Below are 17,177 nucleotides of genomic sequence, written 5' to 3'. Positions count from 1 at the left end.
ATTAAAAATAAAGAGTGATTGGTTGCTGTTGCTAGGTGACAGAGAAGGGAGGGGGATTGTGTTGAAGTTGAGCAGATACCAGAGGGGTTGTCTTAAAAAGTTACAGTTTGTTTGCCTTCCAAAAGACAGTCCAACAGATGTCCTAAGGAGGTGTCTTATCCGTATTTTTCCCAAGCCTCAGAACAAAAGTTATGAAGAGTTCAAAAGAGGCTTGTTTGATGGGGAAGGAGGAAGGGAACTTTTTACTAACTAGAGAGACTCCTTGGTGCAAATTATCCCTGAGTTGTGAAAACAACATGGAGGAGGGGATGCAAGAATGTAGCCTTGAGAGTAGCTTAGCTTGTCTTGCAGTTTGAACAGAGGAGCCAACAATCTTGGGTTGTTTTTTGTTGTTTTGTTTTTTAATATATATATTTTTATTTCAGAGAGGAAGGGAGAGGGGGAGAGAGAAACATCAGTGATGAAAGAGAATCATTGATCAGCTGCCTCCTGCACGCTCTCTACTGGGGTTCGAGCGAGCCCACAACCCAGGCATGTGCCCTTGACCGGTATCAAACCCGGGACCCTTCAGTCCGAAGGCTGATGCTCTAGCCACTGAGCCAAATCAGCTAGGGCTGTCTTGGGGTTTAATTACAAGGTGCTTCTCATAAATTGTGGAACGCCAAAGCAAAGAAAAAGAGAGGCCTTTTTCTATCCTTACGGGACCTCTTATGAGCAACCATTCTTTTTTCCTTCGTAGTTTTGATGAAGAGAGGGATCTGTTATCTATAGCAAATTCCTTACACTTGTGTACTAGATTAATTGCCTACGCTTTGATGCTTTTCCACTCTACATGGGTTGCTCTCTCAACTTGCTGTAGCATCAACTTAGGCTCTTTCTTTACCATTTTGCTCGTGATTGATTGCCTCTTACTTACGTTGCATTCTCTTATTTCCTGAATACCACATCTTTTTTGCTTTACTTTCGTGTTTTAGTGGAGCACATCCTAGTAGTATTCTGAGGAAGAGTTTTTGAGAATCAGATTTTTAAGTTTAAACTATATGTATTGAGGTCTGTGGATTGTATCAATGTCAATTTCCTAGTCAAAGTACTAGATACCTGGTTTGTACATGTTACAATGTAAAATATTTTACCATTGAGTGAAATAAGGTAAAAGGTACATATAAGACCTTTCTGAACTATTTGTGTAATTTCTTGTGAATCTATAATTATTCAAAATAAAACCTTTAAAAATATGTTTCTATTCTACTCTCCTTCAGTGGACCAGAATTCTAAATTGGAAATTATTTTTACCAGAATTTGTTAAGGGCTTTACTCCATTTTCTTCTGGTTTCTAGTGCTGACAATTTAGAAATTTGATGCTGTTTTGACTCTTAAATCTTGGTGTGATACCAGTTTTACCTCTCTCTCTGGCAGCATGTAAAATATTTCCTCCTCTTTACTGTTTTGAAATTTCATAATAATATTTCTTAGTTTGGGTCTAGTTTCATTAATCACGTGAGGTGCTTGGTAAAACGTAGTTTGGAAACTCGTGTGTTTCAGTATTGGGAAGTTTCCATGAATTATGTATGGATGGTGTCCTCCCCTCATTGGATCTGTTCTCCACAGTGCCCAGTAAGTCAGATGGTAGGCCTCTCAGGCTGGTCCTCGCATTTTGTCTTTTATCTTTTTCCACATTACTTTGTCTTTATGTTGTACTTTCTGGGATACTCACTTTTTCTTCTAACCCTTAGGCCAAGTTGAGTTCTTTATTTCGTCTAACATTTTAAATTTCCAATAGCCTTTTTGGTTCATTAAATACTTTAAAATAGTGAATGGCAGAGGGACAGTGGGCAAGCAGGAGAGGAAGAAGGCTGGAATTTCTGTATTTGTTAAGCATAGTACCCAGCCCTCAGTTATGCCCAGTGCCTTGTCCAGAGATCATCGTTTCCAGAAATCCTCCTGCCAGGGCAGGGGAGGCTTTCACCTGACCCCACACAGTGGGAGAGGGGGTGGGGGTTTGACTGCCTCCTCAACAGGTTTAATCTGTCCTCTTCATCTTTACCTAATTTTAGTTGTAGCTTTTCCTCCAATTCAAGAAGTAGGTGGTGTCTTAGCTGTTTGCTAGACTCTGACATCAATTTTGTTGGCTGTGAACTTTCTTCCACATGGGATTTGGTTTTCTTCATTTTCCTGTGTCTTAGTTTGGAAGCTCATGTGTTTCAGTATTCATCCATCTTCTTTTTTTGTTGTTTTTAATCCTCACCTAAGGATATTTTTCCCATTGATTTTTATTTGATAGTGGAAGGGAAGGAGAGAGACAGAAAGAGAGAAACATGAATGTGAACAAAACACTTTGGTTGGTTGCTTCCCATATAGTCCCCGGGCCAGGAATCGAGCCTGCAACCGAGGTATGTGCCCTTGACCGGAATCAAACCCCAGACCCTTCAGTCTGGGGGCTGACACTCTATCCACTGAGCCAAACTGGCCAGGGCTCCATCTGCTTTTTAGCCTTGAAAATTTTGCTGTTGTTATCATTTTCTCTCATTCTCTCTCTCCTTGTAAGAAATTCCTTTCTGTTATTTTCATGGGGTTTCAAAAGGGAACAAAGACAAATGGATGGTTTAAACTGTTTTAACTGTAGGTTTCTCCTTAACTCTTTAACCTATGAATGTGTGGATATTATCCCGCAAAGATCGTGAATTATCTCCCAGTTAGCTATCCAGTAGCTACTTTTCTCTTCTTCTCCTCTTAAACTTCAGAGTGTTGTTCACTCATTCCTTCTTTAAACTCCCTATTTTCTAATGTTCTGTGATACCAGGACTCTTACCTCAGGCTGCTCCTTCATGAACTCTTCTTCTCCTGCTCTGCCCTTAAATGTTAGTGTTCCACAGTAAATTGGATTAATGGTCTCATGATTTTGGGTATTATCTATCTCTCTCCATGATTTTCAAATTTGTGTCTTTGGTCTAGTTCTCTCCTGAGCTCTGACTTAGTGTAGCCAACTGTTTAAAGGAATTCTTAACTTGGTTCTCTCACTCCTCACTGACTCCCCAAATAGAACTTATGTCTCTCCCTCTGTACCCTCCAGTTGTGCCACTGTCACCACCAATAACAGCAAACTCCTCCCCAACTTACCCCTTCTGTGGTCTGTGTCTTTGTGTATGACATTAATGTCTCAGTCCATAAACCTGGGAAGTGTTCTCAATTCTTCCTGCTTGATCACTACCATGTCTACCAGTCATCACATCCTCAGTTTTCTTACTTTATTTCCTACTTGGTTGCCCACTGCCTTTGTTCAGGACTTTGTTACACTTAGATTAATGCAGTAGTTTTCTCTTTGTGGTTCCTTAAACATGTTCATGATTTGAACATGAAGTATACTCTGCCCTCCCCTGCCTCATGTAGCAAACTCTGTTCCATTAAGATTCATCTATACCAGTTGCACCTGCTCCAGAAAAATATTGTTCAAGTGTGAAGTTATGTGTCATTTTTTGTATACATCTTTGTACTTTTTTACACAGAATGTCATTATTGGTCTACTTGACTGTTTCTCCCACTAATCTGTAAGCTCCTTGAGAGCAGGAATTGCTTCTCTTATTTTGTATGCTCAGTTTATAGCACAGTGCCGGCACATAGAAGGCATTCTACAAATGTGAATGAATGGGTGCTTATTGTCATTGTAAGTTCAATTTCCATCTTCATTTATGCTTAAAACCTAACTGTCTCAGTCTCTCTGTTCTTTCCCTTCCCTTCTAATGTTCTTTCACCATTATTTGCTTTTCAAAAAGAAGCTTCCATGTGTCCAGGATGAGGGTTAAGGCAGCTGTTGTGCAGGAGCAGATTTTAAATAAGATTTCTCTGCTTCCTTTTCTCAGTGACCTAAACTTTTCCCTTCCTGGTGACCTGAATAGAGATTATCAGTTAAAAGGCATTGAATAACTATAAAATCTTTACTGATTAGAGATTAGTATAATTTTAAATGCAGAAGCATTCAGCACATGCTGTTTATATACATGTATATATGGGTGTGTATGTGTGTTTGTGTCAAACCACTGCCCACCCCACTCCTTACCCGGACAGAGAGCAATGTTTCTGAAAGAAATGTAACTCATGCTTCATTTCTTCATGCTCAGTTTTATAAGAAGACCAAACAGCTGCCCATCTTCGGGAAGTGCTGTGAAGAGATCCAGCCACATCAGTGGAAGCCACCTGTAGAGAGGGAAGAACACCGGCTTCCATTCTGGTTAAAGGTAAGCCCTCCTCTTCAAAGACCAGAGGCAGAAGGTCACCAAAAACCTGGCAGAAACATCAGTTCCACTCTACACCTCTGATGCTTTAGTTGTAGAACTAGGATTTAAGAAATCATCCTTCTCTCCTTCTTCTCCCCTCCCCCCAAGTGGGTAAAATGATAGTTTCCTATAGGAAATTCAGAGAAGCGTTTCTGGAGTATGCAGTAGGAATGTAGTCTTTGTAGAAATTTGATATTGTGCAGAAAAATCCTTCTTGAAAAGATTACCTTGAGACTGTCCTGACAAAGTTCCTAAAATCTAGAAAACCCTATTTTATTTTTTACCAAATTCTGACGTATGCTAGATCAGAGTGTTTTTGTTCCCAACAGGCCAGTCTGCCATCCATCCAGGAGGAAATGCAGCACGTAGCTGATGGTGCCAGAGAGGCAGGAAATGTGACGGGCACCACTGAGGTCAAGCCGGACCCAGATGTAGGAAAAACCAGCTTGGAGTTGGGAAGTGAGACTCGGTACCCACTGCTGTTGCCTAAGGGTGTAGTCCTGAAACTGAAGCCAGTTGCCAACTGTTTTTCCAGGAAGGGCTGGAGACAGAAGCGGTCATCAACCCTGAAGCCCCTCCTTATTAGACCCAGCCCCTCTCTCCAGCCTACCTCCAATTCTGGGAAAATGCCACCTAGGTCAACTCAGTCAGAAGCCCCTCCAAGCAAAATGGTGGTCCGGATTCCTCACACGATCCAGCCAGCCACTGTGTTACAGACAGTGCCAGCCGTCCCTCAACTGAGGGTCACTGGGGGTGATAGTTTTGAGTCCTCAACAGTATTGCCTACTATACCCCCTGAGGCCAGGACCAGCTTCCCTCTGTCCGAGCCCCAGACCCTGTTCTCCCCTGCTCCTGTGCCCAAGATAATGCTGCCCTCACTTGCCCCTTCTAAGTTCCGAAAGCCATATGTGAAACGGAGAGGCCCAAAGAAAAAGGGGACCAAGGCCTCGCTCTGTCTGAAGTCTGTCCCCCTCATCAACTCTGCACCTGTTATCTTCACTGTTCCCGCCACCACTGTGAAGGTTGTGAGCCTTGGCAGTGGCTGCAACATGATTCAGCCTGTCAATGCAACTGTGGCCCAGAGTTCTCAGACCCTTCCCATCACCACACTCTTAGTTAACCCTACTTCCTTCCCATGTCCATTGAACCAGCCCCTTGTAGCCTCCTCCATCCCACCCTTAATTGTTTCTGGCAACTCTATGAATCTTCCTGTACAGTCCACCTCTGAAGAGAAGGCCCAAGTGAATATGGATGTTGGTTGTCCTTTGGATGAAGGGAAAAATGCCTTTCCAGGCCTGGTACCCAAATTAGAACCCCAGGACCTATCTCCTCTCTGTGCCTCTGTCTTCCCCAAAAAGGAGCACAGCCCAGGACCTCTACCATCAGATGGAGTGTGCCAGGAAGAATTGTCGGAGAACAGTGCCTATATCTGGACTGTTGTGAAAACAGAGGAGGGGAGGCAAGTTGTGGAACCACTGCCTCAGGGCTTCCAAGAATCTCTAAGCTCTCCTCCTGAAAATGTAGAGAAAATTGTCAAGATGGAACCTAAAGATCCTGGGGAGGAAGTCCCCCGGGCATCCCCAAAGCACACCATTTATGATGAAGTCAAAGAAGAATACTCTGTGGAATTGGACACTGGCTTCCCAAGTGAGGAGACAAGTGGTGCAAGAGAAGCAAAGAAACAGACAGTCTTACAAAAGGAGGAGGAGAGGAATCAACTAGCTAAAACCCCGTCAGCTTCTCAAGAGCCTCCTGATGGAGGAAACTCAGGAAATGTGAGCAAAGAATCGCCAAAGAATGCTTCATCCTCCATTGACTCTGAAATGGTGGTTAGCACCCTCCCCGGGAAACCTGAAGACTTACTCAGCATTGATGGTCAGTTAGCAGGGACCCCAGCGAGGCCCGAAACGGGAGGAGAGAAGGATGGGCCAGAGGAAGAGGAAGAAGAGGACTTTGATGACCTTACCCAAGATGAGGAAGATGAGATGTCCTCAGCTTCTGAGGAATCTGTGCTCTCTGTCCCAGAACTCCAGGTGAGAGTTGGGAAATATTCTCAAATATTTTGTGGACTCAGTAATATCAATAGGTCACCTTGGTTGCTGCACTATAGATATTCCTAAAATCATTTTTATTTGATTTTTGAAATAAAATTTTTGGGTTGCAGTGAGAGGAGAGGGAAAGGGTGAAATTTAACTCATTATATTTGACTTAAACACATTTAAATGTTTCATTGAATCACTTAAGCACAATTTAAATGCCTAAAAAATGGATCATAAGTGTGGACTGTGGCAAAGGAAAACTATCTTCAGGGTAGAGGGGACCTTTCCAACAGACCCCCTCCCCACTCCTGTCAGGCAGCAATCCCAGCCACACCTATGACTCCATAACTCAGAGAACCAGGCTCTGATAATTGTGGTAACTCCTGTGGTAACCCCCACAGGTCCCCCCGCCATATGTGCATGAGGCGCGCGCGCGCGCGCGCGCGCGCACACACACACACACACACACACACACACACACACTAATTGATTAACCTCAGTTCCTCTTGAAAAACTGTAGTCAGCACTTGGTGAGCCATTACCAGCCCTTATGAACACTCTTTGGGGGGTGAGGGTTGCAGGAAACAATGGAGAAACTGACTTGGCTCGCATCTGAAAGGCGCATGAGTCAGGAAGGTGAGTCTGAGGAAGAGAACTCTCAGGAAGAGAACTCTGAGCCTGAAGAAGAGGAGGAAGAAGAAGCAGAAGCAGAAGGAATGGAAAGCCTGCAGAAAGAGGATGGAATGACAGATGAAGCCATAGGAGACCCTGCTGAGAAACCTCCTACTACCTTTGCCTCACCCCAAACTGCTCCAGAAGAGACCAGCAGGACCCCACCAGGTGAGTTTGGCAAGCCTGTATGAGGGGCAGGTCTCAGTTGGCCTCTTTGTGTAAAGAGGTGTGCAGAGTGGCTAGCTTGTAAACCAGGTGGCAAGTTTTCAGAAAAACTCCTCTGGATCACTCCTCCCACTTCCCTTCCCCCAAACAGAGGTTTAACTTGGTGCCTTTACGGACGAGATGCTCAGAAATTTAAAATTTTATTCTCATCAGCTGTTAGATTTGTATCAGATTTATCTAAATTTTATACTGTTTTTTTAAATATGTTTTTATTGATTTTTAGAGAGGAAAGGAGAGGGGGAGAGAGAAGAGAGAGAGAGAGAGAGAAACATCGATGAGAGAGACATCGATGGGCTGCCTCCTGCCCGCGCCCTACTGGGGATCAAGTATGTGCCCTGACTGGGAATTGAACCCAGGATCTCTTGGTTCATGGGAGGATGCTCAATCTATTGAGTCACACCAGCCAGGCTATACTGGTTCTTCATTCATCTATCATGTATGAGGCTAAAAGCTATGTTTATTTCAGAAAGCACTGCTTATTCCTCACCAAGACATAGTCCGTTGAGAGCTCGACATAGGCCATACTCACTCAAGACTGCTGATTCTGCATAGAGCTGACCTGACAGAGACAGATATGCCTCATTCCATTTTCCCCAGCAGCTTTTCTCCTGATTTGTTCCATACCATTAAAAGGGTTTGCATGGGGTGGGCGCATGTGGTGGGATGGGAAGAGTAGGGGTTGCAGGGATGAAGAAACGTTCTTTTTCTCATGTACTCTAAGGAGAGAGCATCAAAGCTTCTGGAAAGGGCCGGAGCAGTCATCGAGCTCGGAATAAGAGGGGCAGTCGGGCCCGAGCCAGCAAGGACACCTCCAAACTGCTGTTGCTGTATGATGAGAACATTCTCGAACGGGATCCACTCAGAGAGCAGAAGGATTTGGCCTTTGCTCAGGCTTATCTGACTAGGGTAGGCAAATGCTACTTCCTGTACTGCCATTCCCTCTGAATGAGGCTACTCCTTTAAGGAAGGTGTTTTTAAAATGAAGTTTGCTTTTCAGGCTCCACAACAGCCTTCTATGCCTCTGCCTCTGCTCTTCTGGAATTACCTAAAGATCTGTGGGAGAACCATAAGGAGATAGAATTCAGTTTTAAGCAGGTTGATTGAAAGTACCTTAGCATCGTCCCTCTCTTACCTAGAAATTGGGGAAAGATGGACACCACCATCATCAGTAAGAGGTTGTGACTTCACTGCGTAGGCTAAAATAGGACCCTTACTGAGCCCTTGGCTTGTGAAGACAGACCTTTGGTACACTGCCAGAGAGTGGATCTCCGGCACCCGATCTTCAGAGAGATGAACCAACCTGCTCCTTGAAGTTGTCCTGGCTAGCTGTATCATTCTTTTGCTAACCACCTGGTTCCTTTATCGCCCCCAAGCAAAGTGGAGTACTAGCAGTGATAGTCATGACTTTTTCTTGTCTCCTAATATTTACTAACAATCCTAATTTTGTATTAGTTACCCTCAGATGATACCATGCTGAAATATATGGATGGAATACTTGTCTATTTCAATATGGAGCTGAAATCAGGAAGGAGAGGCTAGGGCTGTGAGCTAGAAAAAAAAAGTTACCTCGTTTTATGGGGAAAATGGCTTTTCAGTTGCCCACTAGCAGAAGAGGAGCTGTATTATGTACCTTGCTCATTGTCTTCCATTAATGGTCGGATCTTAGGACCTGTTAGAGGAAGGACAATTCTTAGAGCTCTCTAGCAATAACTCCTCATCCTTTCTTGGTATTGCCATTTTTGTTGCAACGCAAAGAAAGGGTACTGATGATTGATAGTCTTCCTGTACAGGTACGAGAAGCCCTGCAACATATCCCTGGCAGGTATGAGGACTTCCTTCAGGTTATCTATGAATTTGAGTCAAGTACTCAGAGGCAGACAGCTGTGGATCTCTACAAAAGCCTGAAAATTCTTCTCCAAGACTGGCCTCAGCTGTTGAAGGACTTTGCTGCTTTCCTGTTGCCCGAGCAAGCTTTGGCCTGTGGATTAGTGAGTAGATGGGCAAAGACCGCACAATGGGATTCCTGGGTCAGAGCGAGATTGGATTTGAATAGAGAGTTGATTCACACTGTTCCAGTCTCCCAACTACTTTCAGTCAGATAGCCTTCTCTTAGCACAAGGTGGTAAGAGCCTCCTTTTCAAAGGATGATCTTCCCACTTCCATTCTCCCAATTACGTTACATGAGGAATAGGAGGATTTTACCTTCAGTTGCCAGTGAAGACCTTAGCTCAAATCATATATGCCTATTGCTTCTCATTGTTGTAAAACAGGCATTCATTGAACAAATATTTAATGTGTCAGGCAAAGTCCTAGGTACTATGACTACAGTAATTATAAAAAAAATCCTTGCCCTATGGAGTTTACATTCTCATGGGAAAGTCATGATAAACAATGTTATGTAAAGTGCTGAGATCTGAGAAAATCTTAGGGTATTTGTGGACTCCAAAGAAATAACCCTGAGGACTAGCTGTGAAAGACATGAGTTTATTAGGACTTGACATGTGCACTGGCTTCCACCTGTGATGGTCTCCATCTCGTCCCATCTGGCTTGCTGATAGGCCACACTGGGGGCAGCCAGCTGGTGCTATGGTCTAACCACCACCCAGACTTTCTCAGCACACGGTTTTATAATAGAGTACAGAAAATAAAGCAAAATGGGGCATGCAGGGGAAGGGGGTCATGCCCGAGAGCAAGTTATGTGAGATCAAAACTCTAGCTGTTTGCAATCCGGGCTCACATCTAGAAGCAGTTTCTCTTTGGCCTTTCTTAGTCTGAATTGCTGGCCAGGCTCCGAAGGTCTCACAGTCCACCTACAGATGGCCTTCTGTATATTCCCACAGGGTGGAAAGGGGAGTTGGAGCATGGGAAAGGGCCCATGTTCCCATTTACCATACAAACAGCAAAATTCGTTATTGTAAATATATATACAGAGTATGGCAAATATAGATTTATAGTTGTGAGTATGTGAAATACAGTTTATTGTATTATTTGTTTGTTATTGTATTATTTTCCATATGAACAAATATAAACCTACTTTTGTCCTGCCTTGTATATTATAAAAATTATAAAATATATATAAATGGCATATAGTATACAATGATTTATAGTAATAATGCTCTATGGAAAAATAAAGTAGAAAAGGGGAATAGAGAGTAGTAGGTAAAATGGGTGAGGGCTAGGGTGCTGCAATTTTATACATGGAGGGTTGGGAGGGTCACTGTGGTAAGGTGACATTTGAAATGTTGGAGAATAAGTGTCTAAACATGAGGGATATCCTGGTAGTTCTCATTTTTTTTTGTCATGACTGGTAGACAGGAATAAAGGATATAATGAGAATTTTCTGATAGTCTTAAGGCAGTTAAGTGGTAATGGAATGATTATACATATCATGCCAATCTTCTCTTTCTGTATTATTATGAGAATCAAATGAGTGCATATGTGAAAATTCTTTGTAAACTGTGAATGCTACATCAGTTTGAGTGTCTGATTTCACAATGCATGAAACAGTAAACAACTTGAGATATGTACATCTCTTGAATCTTTCATTCACATCATAGTTATCTTGGATCAGTAGACCCCAGTAGCCCAAGGTGGATAGATGCTAGAGGTCGTTAAAAAGATCACACAGTTGTAAACTGGAGCCTTTCATCCCCTATTCCCCCAACCCATTTTTTCTTGGTTCTTACGCTTAGAACCCCCACATCCTGCTCTAGCTGTATAGGTGACTCCTCTTTTGCTCTCTTTTCACTCTGGTAGTTTGAGGAGCAGCAGGCTTTTGAGAAGAGTCGCAAGTTTCTCCGGCAGCTTGAAATTTGCTTTTCGGAGAACCCCTCACATCACCAGAAGATTATCAAGGTCCTCCAAAGCTGTGCAGACTGCCTGCCCCAGGAGATTACGGAGGTATTTTTTCCTGTCCTTCCTTTCCATTTTCATCTAGGCCTTAGGCCCTTCCCTTCTCCCTTTCCCTAACTTAGCCTATATCCTCTTGCTTCTGGGGTACCATGCACTTCTAGAGGAGATGAAGAAGGCAAGGACCTTTTAAGACTTGTCTATAGCATAATACATTGGAATAGGGGTTGATTGCCACCCGAAACCAGATCCTGACTGACGTTCAAGGAAGGAGGTGATGTTGGGGCCCAGAAGAGGCTTATTGCTCTACTTGGGTTAATGCCTGACCTGGAGATCAGTAGGGCAGGATAGAGGGTGTTGTTATTAGAAATCAAACCTATTGTAAATACTCCTCCTGTGTAGGCAAGCAAGGAGGGAGAGGAAATTTAAAAACTTTTATTTAAGAGAGGCTTCTGTGTGTCTCCCAGTTGATTAGAAAAATAGAACTTGGAAGTATATGGGACTGGTTTGGAATATGGCCTAGAGAGGATCTGGGGATTTCATCTTTCCCTTTACAACTCTCCCTAGCTCAAGACACAGATGTGGCATCTCCTCAAGGGCCACGACCACCTGCAAGATGAATTCTCCATCTTCTTTGACCATCTGCGCCCAGCAGCTAGCCGGATGGGTGACTTTGAAGAGATCAATTGGACTGAAGAGAAGGAATATGAGGTAAAAGCCCTGAGGCTGCACTAGGGTTGTGAAGGGAGGGATAATCTGCCCGTAGTCTATGTTGAGTGGCACCAACTTCTCCCCAGTTTGATGGCTTTGAAGAAGTAGCACTGCCTGATGTGGAAGAGGAAGAGGAACCTCCCAAGATACCCACAGCCCCAAAGAACAAAAGAAGAAAGGAGATTGGGGTACAAAATCATGATAAGGTACACCAAGTTGTTGGAGATTGTCCATTTTTCATTAATCAAGACTTGAGTTTCTGCCTAAGTGTTTCTCTGGCAAAGCCTCCGGGATCTGAGGCTGCCATGGACATGCAGAGCCCATGGGAAGAACAGTGCAATTGCTGAAGAGGCCCCACTCTGGAGTGCTTCATTAGAAGGATTTGTTTGCCATTTTCTTTCTAGTTCAGAGCTATTTCTCTTGCCCTTGGGTCTTAAACTTTTTCTTTTCTGCTTATGTGAAAAAAAAGAACTAAGATTGCCCATAATGATAATGGCTAGTCCTTAGGGGTGTTACAAAATATGTATCTCTTGGAAATATTTTCAGTGGATTATTCACTCATTTAATTCTCACAATAATCCTATGAAGAGATTGCTCTTATTTGCATTTTTCAGAAAAGGAAACTGAAGTGCAGAGAGAGGCCATTGCCAGGGTCTCATATTTAATAAGTGGCAATGCTAGGATATGAACCCAGGTAATCCAGCTCCAGCATCTGCTCATACTGCTCTCTAATGCTCTTCAAGAAGTAGTCTTTTTATTTTATTATTTTAAAAATACGTTTTTATTGATTTTTTTTTTTTTTTTTTAGAGAAAGAGGAAGGGAGAAGGACAAAGAGTTAGAAACATTGATTGGCTGCCGCCTGCACACCCCCTACTGGGGATTGAGCCCACAACCTGGCATGTACCCTGACCAGGAATTGAACTGGTGACCTCTTGGTTCATGGGTTGAAGGTGAACCAATGAGCAACACCAGCTGGGCAAGAAGTCTTTTTTTTTTTTTTTTTTTAAATCCTCACCCCAGGGTATTTTTCCATTGATTTTTAGAGAGAATGGAAGGGAGGGGGAGAGACAGAGAGAGAGAGAGAAACATTGATGTGAGATAGACACATCGATTGGTTGCCTCCTGCATGTGCCTGACCAGGGTCAGGGATCAAGCCTGCAACTGAAGTATGTTCCCTTCACTGGGATCGAACCCAGGACCCTTCAGTCTGCAGGCCGAAGCTCTATCCATTAAGCCTAACTGACTAGGTCAAGAAGTAGTCTTTTTAATCCATGTCCCTTTACTCCATGTCTTTTACTTTTTCTTAGGGAAGAACTTCTTAGTAGCTGAATGACGTGGGGCAATTTATTTAATATCTCAGTTTTTTCATCATCAATGGAAATAAATATGGTCTTGGGTTTCTTTATTGGGTAAATGGAGAGTATCATTGAGTGAGCCTTCCATATTATATACAAAGCCTCTCTCAAGGTGATTGGGAGGGGAGAGCTCAAAGCACTGGGAGACAGAAACAAAGACAGATGAGTGAGGAGATCATACCTTATGTTGGAGCTCTCCAGTGTCTTTGCCTCAGATTATATTTGACTTAAATATTTCTTGAAACATCTAGGCAACTGGGATATGTTAGTTTTGGGGTCATTTAAGAATTGTTTAGGGATTCATAATAAGCTTTAATCGAGTTTAGACATTGATTTCCTCAGGCATTATAAAGATATGGTATATAATAAAAGAAAGGATGGAATTGGTAGGGCCAGAGCAAGCTGATATTTCTCTCTTGCTACCAAAATACTTGGCAGCTAACCAAGCCCAGATATTTCCTAGGAGACTGAGTGGCCAGATGGTGCCAAGGACTGTGCCTGTGCATGCCATGAAGGAGGTCCTGATTCCAAACTGAAGAAGAGCAAAAGGAGAAATTGCAGCCACTGCAGCAGCAAGGTGAGGGCAGGGGCTGTCCCGAGAGGTTTCCGAGCTGCCTACCTAAGTCAACCTCCAGGTTGCCTTACTGTTGGGGTATTGTTTGCTACCACAAATGTGAACCTTTTATGCACACATAGATTACAAATAGAATCTTTTAAAAATACATTGTGGGTTTTGCTTTGTAAAAAAATATTTTTTTATTAATTTCAGAGAGGAAGGGAGAGGAAGAGAGAGAAACATCAATGATGAGAGAGAATCAGTGATCAGCTGCCTCCTGCACACTCCCTACTGGGGATTGAGCCTGAAACCTGGGCATGTGCCCTGACCAAGAACCGAACTATGACCTCTTGGTTCCTAGGTCGAAGCTCAACCACTGAGTCACACCGGTCTGGCAGATTTTACTTTTTAAAGAGAATCCTGTGGATAAAGTTTTTGGAATTGGAAAAAAAATCAATTAGTTCAAATAGTTCCTTCTTAGATTTTTTTTAAATGAACTAAGTCTGTGTCAGGAAAACAGACCTAAAGGTAATGCTGGTTCTCTAGGTAGAGTAGGGTTGGTTGGCAGCAAACAGTCCTTAGGTAGAGGAGTTGTTGAATCCAGTACTGTATTCTGGGCATTTAAAATCCTTGACGCAGGCATGCATCTTGATTGACTTGCTGAGCATCACAACAGGGCTTCTTCCTTTGGTTGGCCCCCTAAGACAAAGGAGGTCAGGAGACACCTGACCCACAAGGCCATCCCTGCAGGTCTATGACAGCAAATCCTACAAGAGCAAGGAGCCCCATGAGTTGGTGGGTGGCAGCCCCCACCGAGAGGCCAGTCCTATGCCTGGTGCTAAGGAAGCTGGGCAGGGCAAGGATGTGATGGAGGAGGAAGCCCCAGAGGAACGAGAAACCATTGAGGCAACCCAGAGCAGGACTGGCAGGAGTACCCGAAAGGGAGAGATGCCTATTTCAGGTGAGTGATCTGGCTGCCAGTCCAGCCTTTCTCCATTTATTTGTCTGATTCTCACACACTTCAAGTAAAAATGTATTTGAACCTGGGTAAATAACAGTCTTTTCAGGGACTGTTACTAATAAACCAGTAGAAATCCCTTTTCCTGTTCAGCCTTAGTTTTCTCTCCTGTGGCCTTAATACTCTTTGCAGAACTAAGATTGCTACAAAATCAACACGATTCAGCCTTTTCTTGAATTCCCATTTCTGAATCCCTTCTCTTTATATTTCCGCATTCTAAAAACTCCAGCATTATCAGCTTTGGCAGGCAGATATATTTTTTTATTTATTTATTGATGTCTAGAGAGAGTGACATTGTTTTATTGTTCCACTTATTTATGCATTCATTGGTTGCTTCTTGTATGTGCCCTGATGGGGCTTAAACCCACAGCCTTGGTGTATTGGGACGATGCTCTAACCAACTGAGCTATTAGGCTAGGAGGGCAAATTTTTTTTAAAAATGTTTTTGTTACTGATCAGGGAGCGAGAGCAATCAATCAGCATGCCTCCTACTGGGGATCAAGCCCTCATCCTGGGCATGTGCCCCGACTGGGAATTGAACCGTGACCTCTCCATCCATGGGGTGACACTCAACCAACTGAACCACACCAGGCTTATTTCTTTAAATGTGACTTTAGCCCTGACCCCTACCTCACTCTTATGGATTAGAATTTTGTCACAGTTGCCTACCAAAGTGACCCTGTGGTAATTTGAAGCCAGCCCTTAGTTGCATCTCAACCCTGTCCACACTGTTAGATCTTTGTTTTCCTCCTAAGCAGGATTGGCAGTGGGGAGCACTTTGCTGTCCCCTCAAGAAGTGATTCTTACAGAACAGCAGCTCCTCCTGGATGGCCCACCGCCCAGCTCACCAGAGACTCCTCAGCTTCCCTCCAAAACTGGAGTTGTTCTAGACAACACTAGGACCAACCAGGTCAAACCGGAGGTTTCCTGCTGCACAGAGGCATTCCCCAGGCTTCAGAATGAGGGGGAGGGCCATCAGGCAGCGGGTGACTCAGAGTCTTACACGCCGGTCTGCGATGCTTCAGAAACTCAATGTTCTGGAACTCTTGAACCCCCTGCTTCTTTCCTGAGTCCTGTTTCCTCAAGGACCAGAGACTTAGGGAGAAGACAGGTGTCTGGGGAACCAGATACTCAAGAGAGCTGGCTACCCTCAAGCAGAACTGGTGTGAAGACATCAGACAAGAAGTCCTCAGTCCATGAATCTTCATCAGGAATTGACACCTCAGAGACTTCTCCCAAAACCCCTAAAGGAGGTTTGGGTAAAGACAGTGGAATACAGGTCAAGGGTCCAGAAGCGGAGCAGCAGCCAAAGGCCACAGAAGTCACCGTATGTGCGAACAATAGCAAGGTCAGCTCCACCGGGGAAAAGGTGGTCCTGTGGACAAGGTAGGTAGGGATGGATGTGTATTTATAAAGCACAAGGACCACATCCATGGCACTAATTGAGGACTAATCACAACATATGGGTTACAGGGAAGCTGACCGTGTGATTCTCACCATGTGCCAGGAACAAGGAGCACAGCCCCAGACTTTTCGAATCATCTCCCAGCAGCTAGGAAATAAGACTCCTACTGAGGTAAGGGGGGGGGGGGGGGCCGGGGCCGGGGGAGGAGCCCTCTACAGTTTCAAATCCAGGAGAGGCAGGAAGAGGACAGGTTGGCCAACTAAGAGAAGATTGTAAAGGTCTGCTGAGGAAGGGCCTGGCTTCTCAGGGTAATCGGTAGTGGTTCTAGAAGAGAAAGGGCATTGGATTTTGAGGTGGAAGCCCCAGAGATTCTATTGTAATTTTGGTTTTAGGAGTGTGACTTTGGGCAAAATATTTAGCCACTTAACTTGAATTTCCTTATCTTTAAGGAGGACATAGCCCTCACAACCTTACTGTGTGGGACAAATAAGATTGTTTAATTTGGTATATAATGCTTTGTTACTTAGGACATGGAACACCAACCTTCACCTCTCCTCCTAGGTTTCCCACCGTTTTCGAGAACTCATGCAGCTCTTCCACACCGCCTGCGAGGCCAGCTCGGAGGATGAAGACGATGCAACCAGCACTAGCAATGCAGACCAGCTCTCTGACCACGGGGATCTTCTGTCTGAGGAGGAGCTGGATGAGTGAGACTCAGGAAGCATGTGGGAGTCACGTGCATAGGATCAAAACCACAGGCACCCTGACGAGGGAAAGGGTGGTTGTACCTTGCTTGAATGCCCTTTGAACCCAGTATAGAGCTGAAGGAGCAGGGGCCAAGGACAAGGACAAAGCTAGGCTGAGGGTTTTCATGGCTCTGCCATTATCTGCCTCACTCAGTGTCTGTTACGAAGTCTTTAGAATTACTTTGTAAATAGTGTTGAGGGAGAGTGGGGCTCAGCTCCTTTACTACCCTTTTTGATATTTGTCCTGATGGTACACATTTATTGTGATGTAAGGCACAGTGATTCTAAATGTAATAAGTGCATATGTTGGTGTAGCCAGTCCCAAGACA

The 17,177-nt window shown here is 44.0% G+C and overlaps 1 protein-coding gene across 1 annotated transcript in view; it reads left to right on the top strand.

The window, feature by feature from the left end:
* Nucleotides 1-17,099, top strand: part of GON4L (gon-4 like) — a 49,013-nt gene extending 31,914 nt beyond the window's left edge. The window contains exons 20-32 of the mRNA XM_054712314.1: nucleotides 4,116-4,232; nucleotides 4,601-6,304; nucleotides 6,892-7,150; nucleotides 7,929-8,113; nucleotides 8,998-9,195; nucleotides 10,964-11,107; nucleotides 11,624-11,767; nucleotides 11,854-11,973; nucleotides 13,587-13,700; nucleotides 14,430-14,640; nucleotides 15,456-16,083; nucleotides 16,171-16,273; nucleotides 16,664-17,099. Of these exons, the coding sequence (XP_054568289.1) occupies nucleotides 4,116-4,232; nucleotides 4,601-6,304; nucleotides 6,892-7,150; nucleotides 7,929-8,113; nucleotides 8,998-9,195; nucleotides 10,964-11,107; nucleotides 11,624-11,767; nucleotides 11,854-11,973; nucleotides 13,587-13,700; nucleotides 14,430-14,640; nucleotides 15,456-16,083; nucleotides 16,171-16,273; nucleotides 16,664-16,813 (4,077 nt within the window). The 3' untranslated portion in view covers nucleotides 16,814-17,099. The remainder of the gene's footprint in view (nucleotides 1-4,115; nucleotides 4,233-4,600; nucleotides 6,305-6,891; nucleotides 7,151-7,928; nucleotides 8,114-8,997; nucleotides 9,196-10,963; nucleotides 11,108-11,623; nucleotides 11,768-11,853; nucleotides 11,974-13,586; nucleotides 13,701-14,429; nucleotides 14,641-15,455; nucleotides 16,084-16,170; nucleotides 16,274-16,663) is intronic.
* Nucleotides 17,100-17,177: the final 78 nt, after the last annotated feature.

Source organism: Eptesicus fuscus, chromosome 22, assembly GCF_027574615.1.
Source record: "Eptesicus fuscus isolate TK198812 chromosome 22, DD_ASM_mEF_20220401, whole genome shotgun sequence".
NCBI classification, from domain to species: domain Eukaryota; kingdom Metazoa; phylum Chordata; class Mammalia; order Chiroptera; family Vespertilionidae; genus Eptesicus; species Eptesicus fuscus.
The sequence above is the reverse complement of the archived record's forward strand: the minus strand, read 5'-3'. Positions and strand labels throughout refer to the sequence as shown.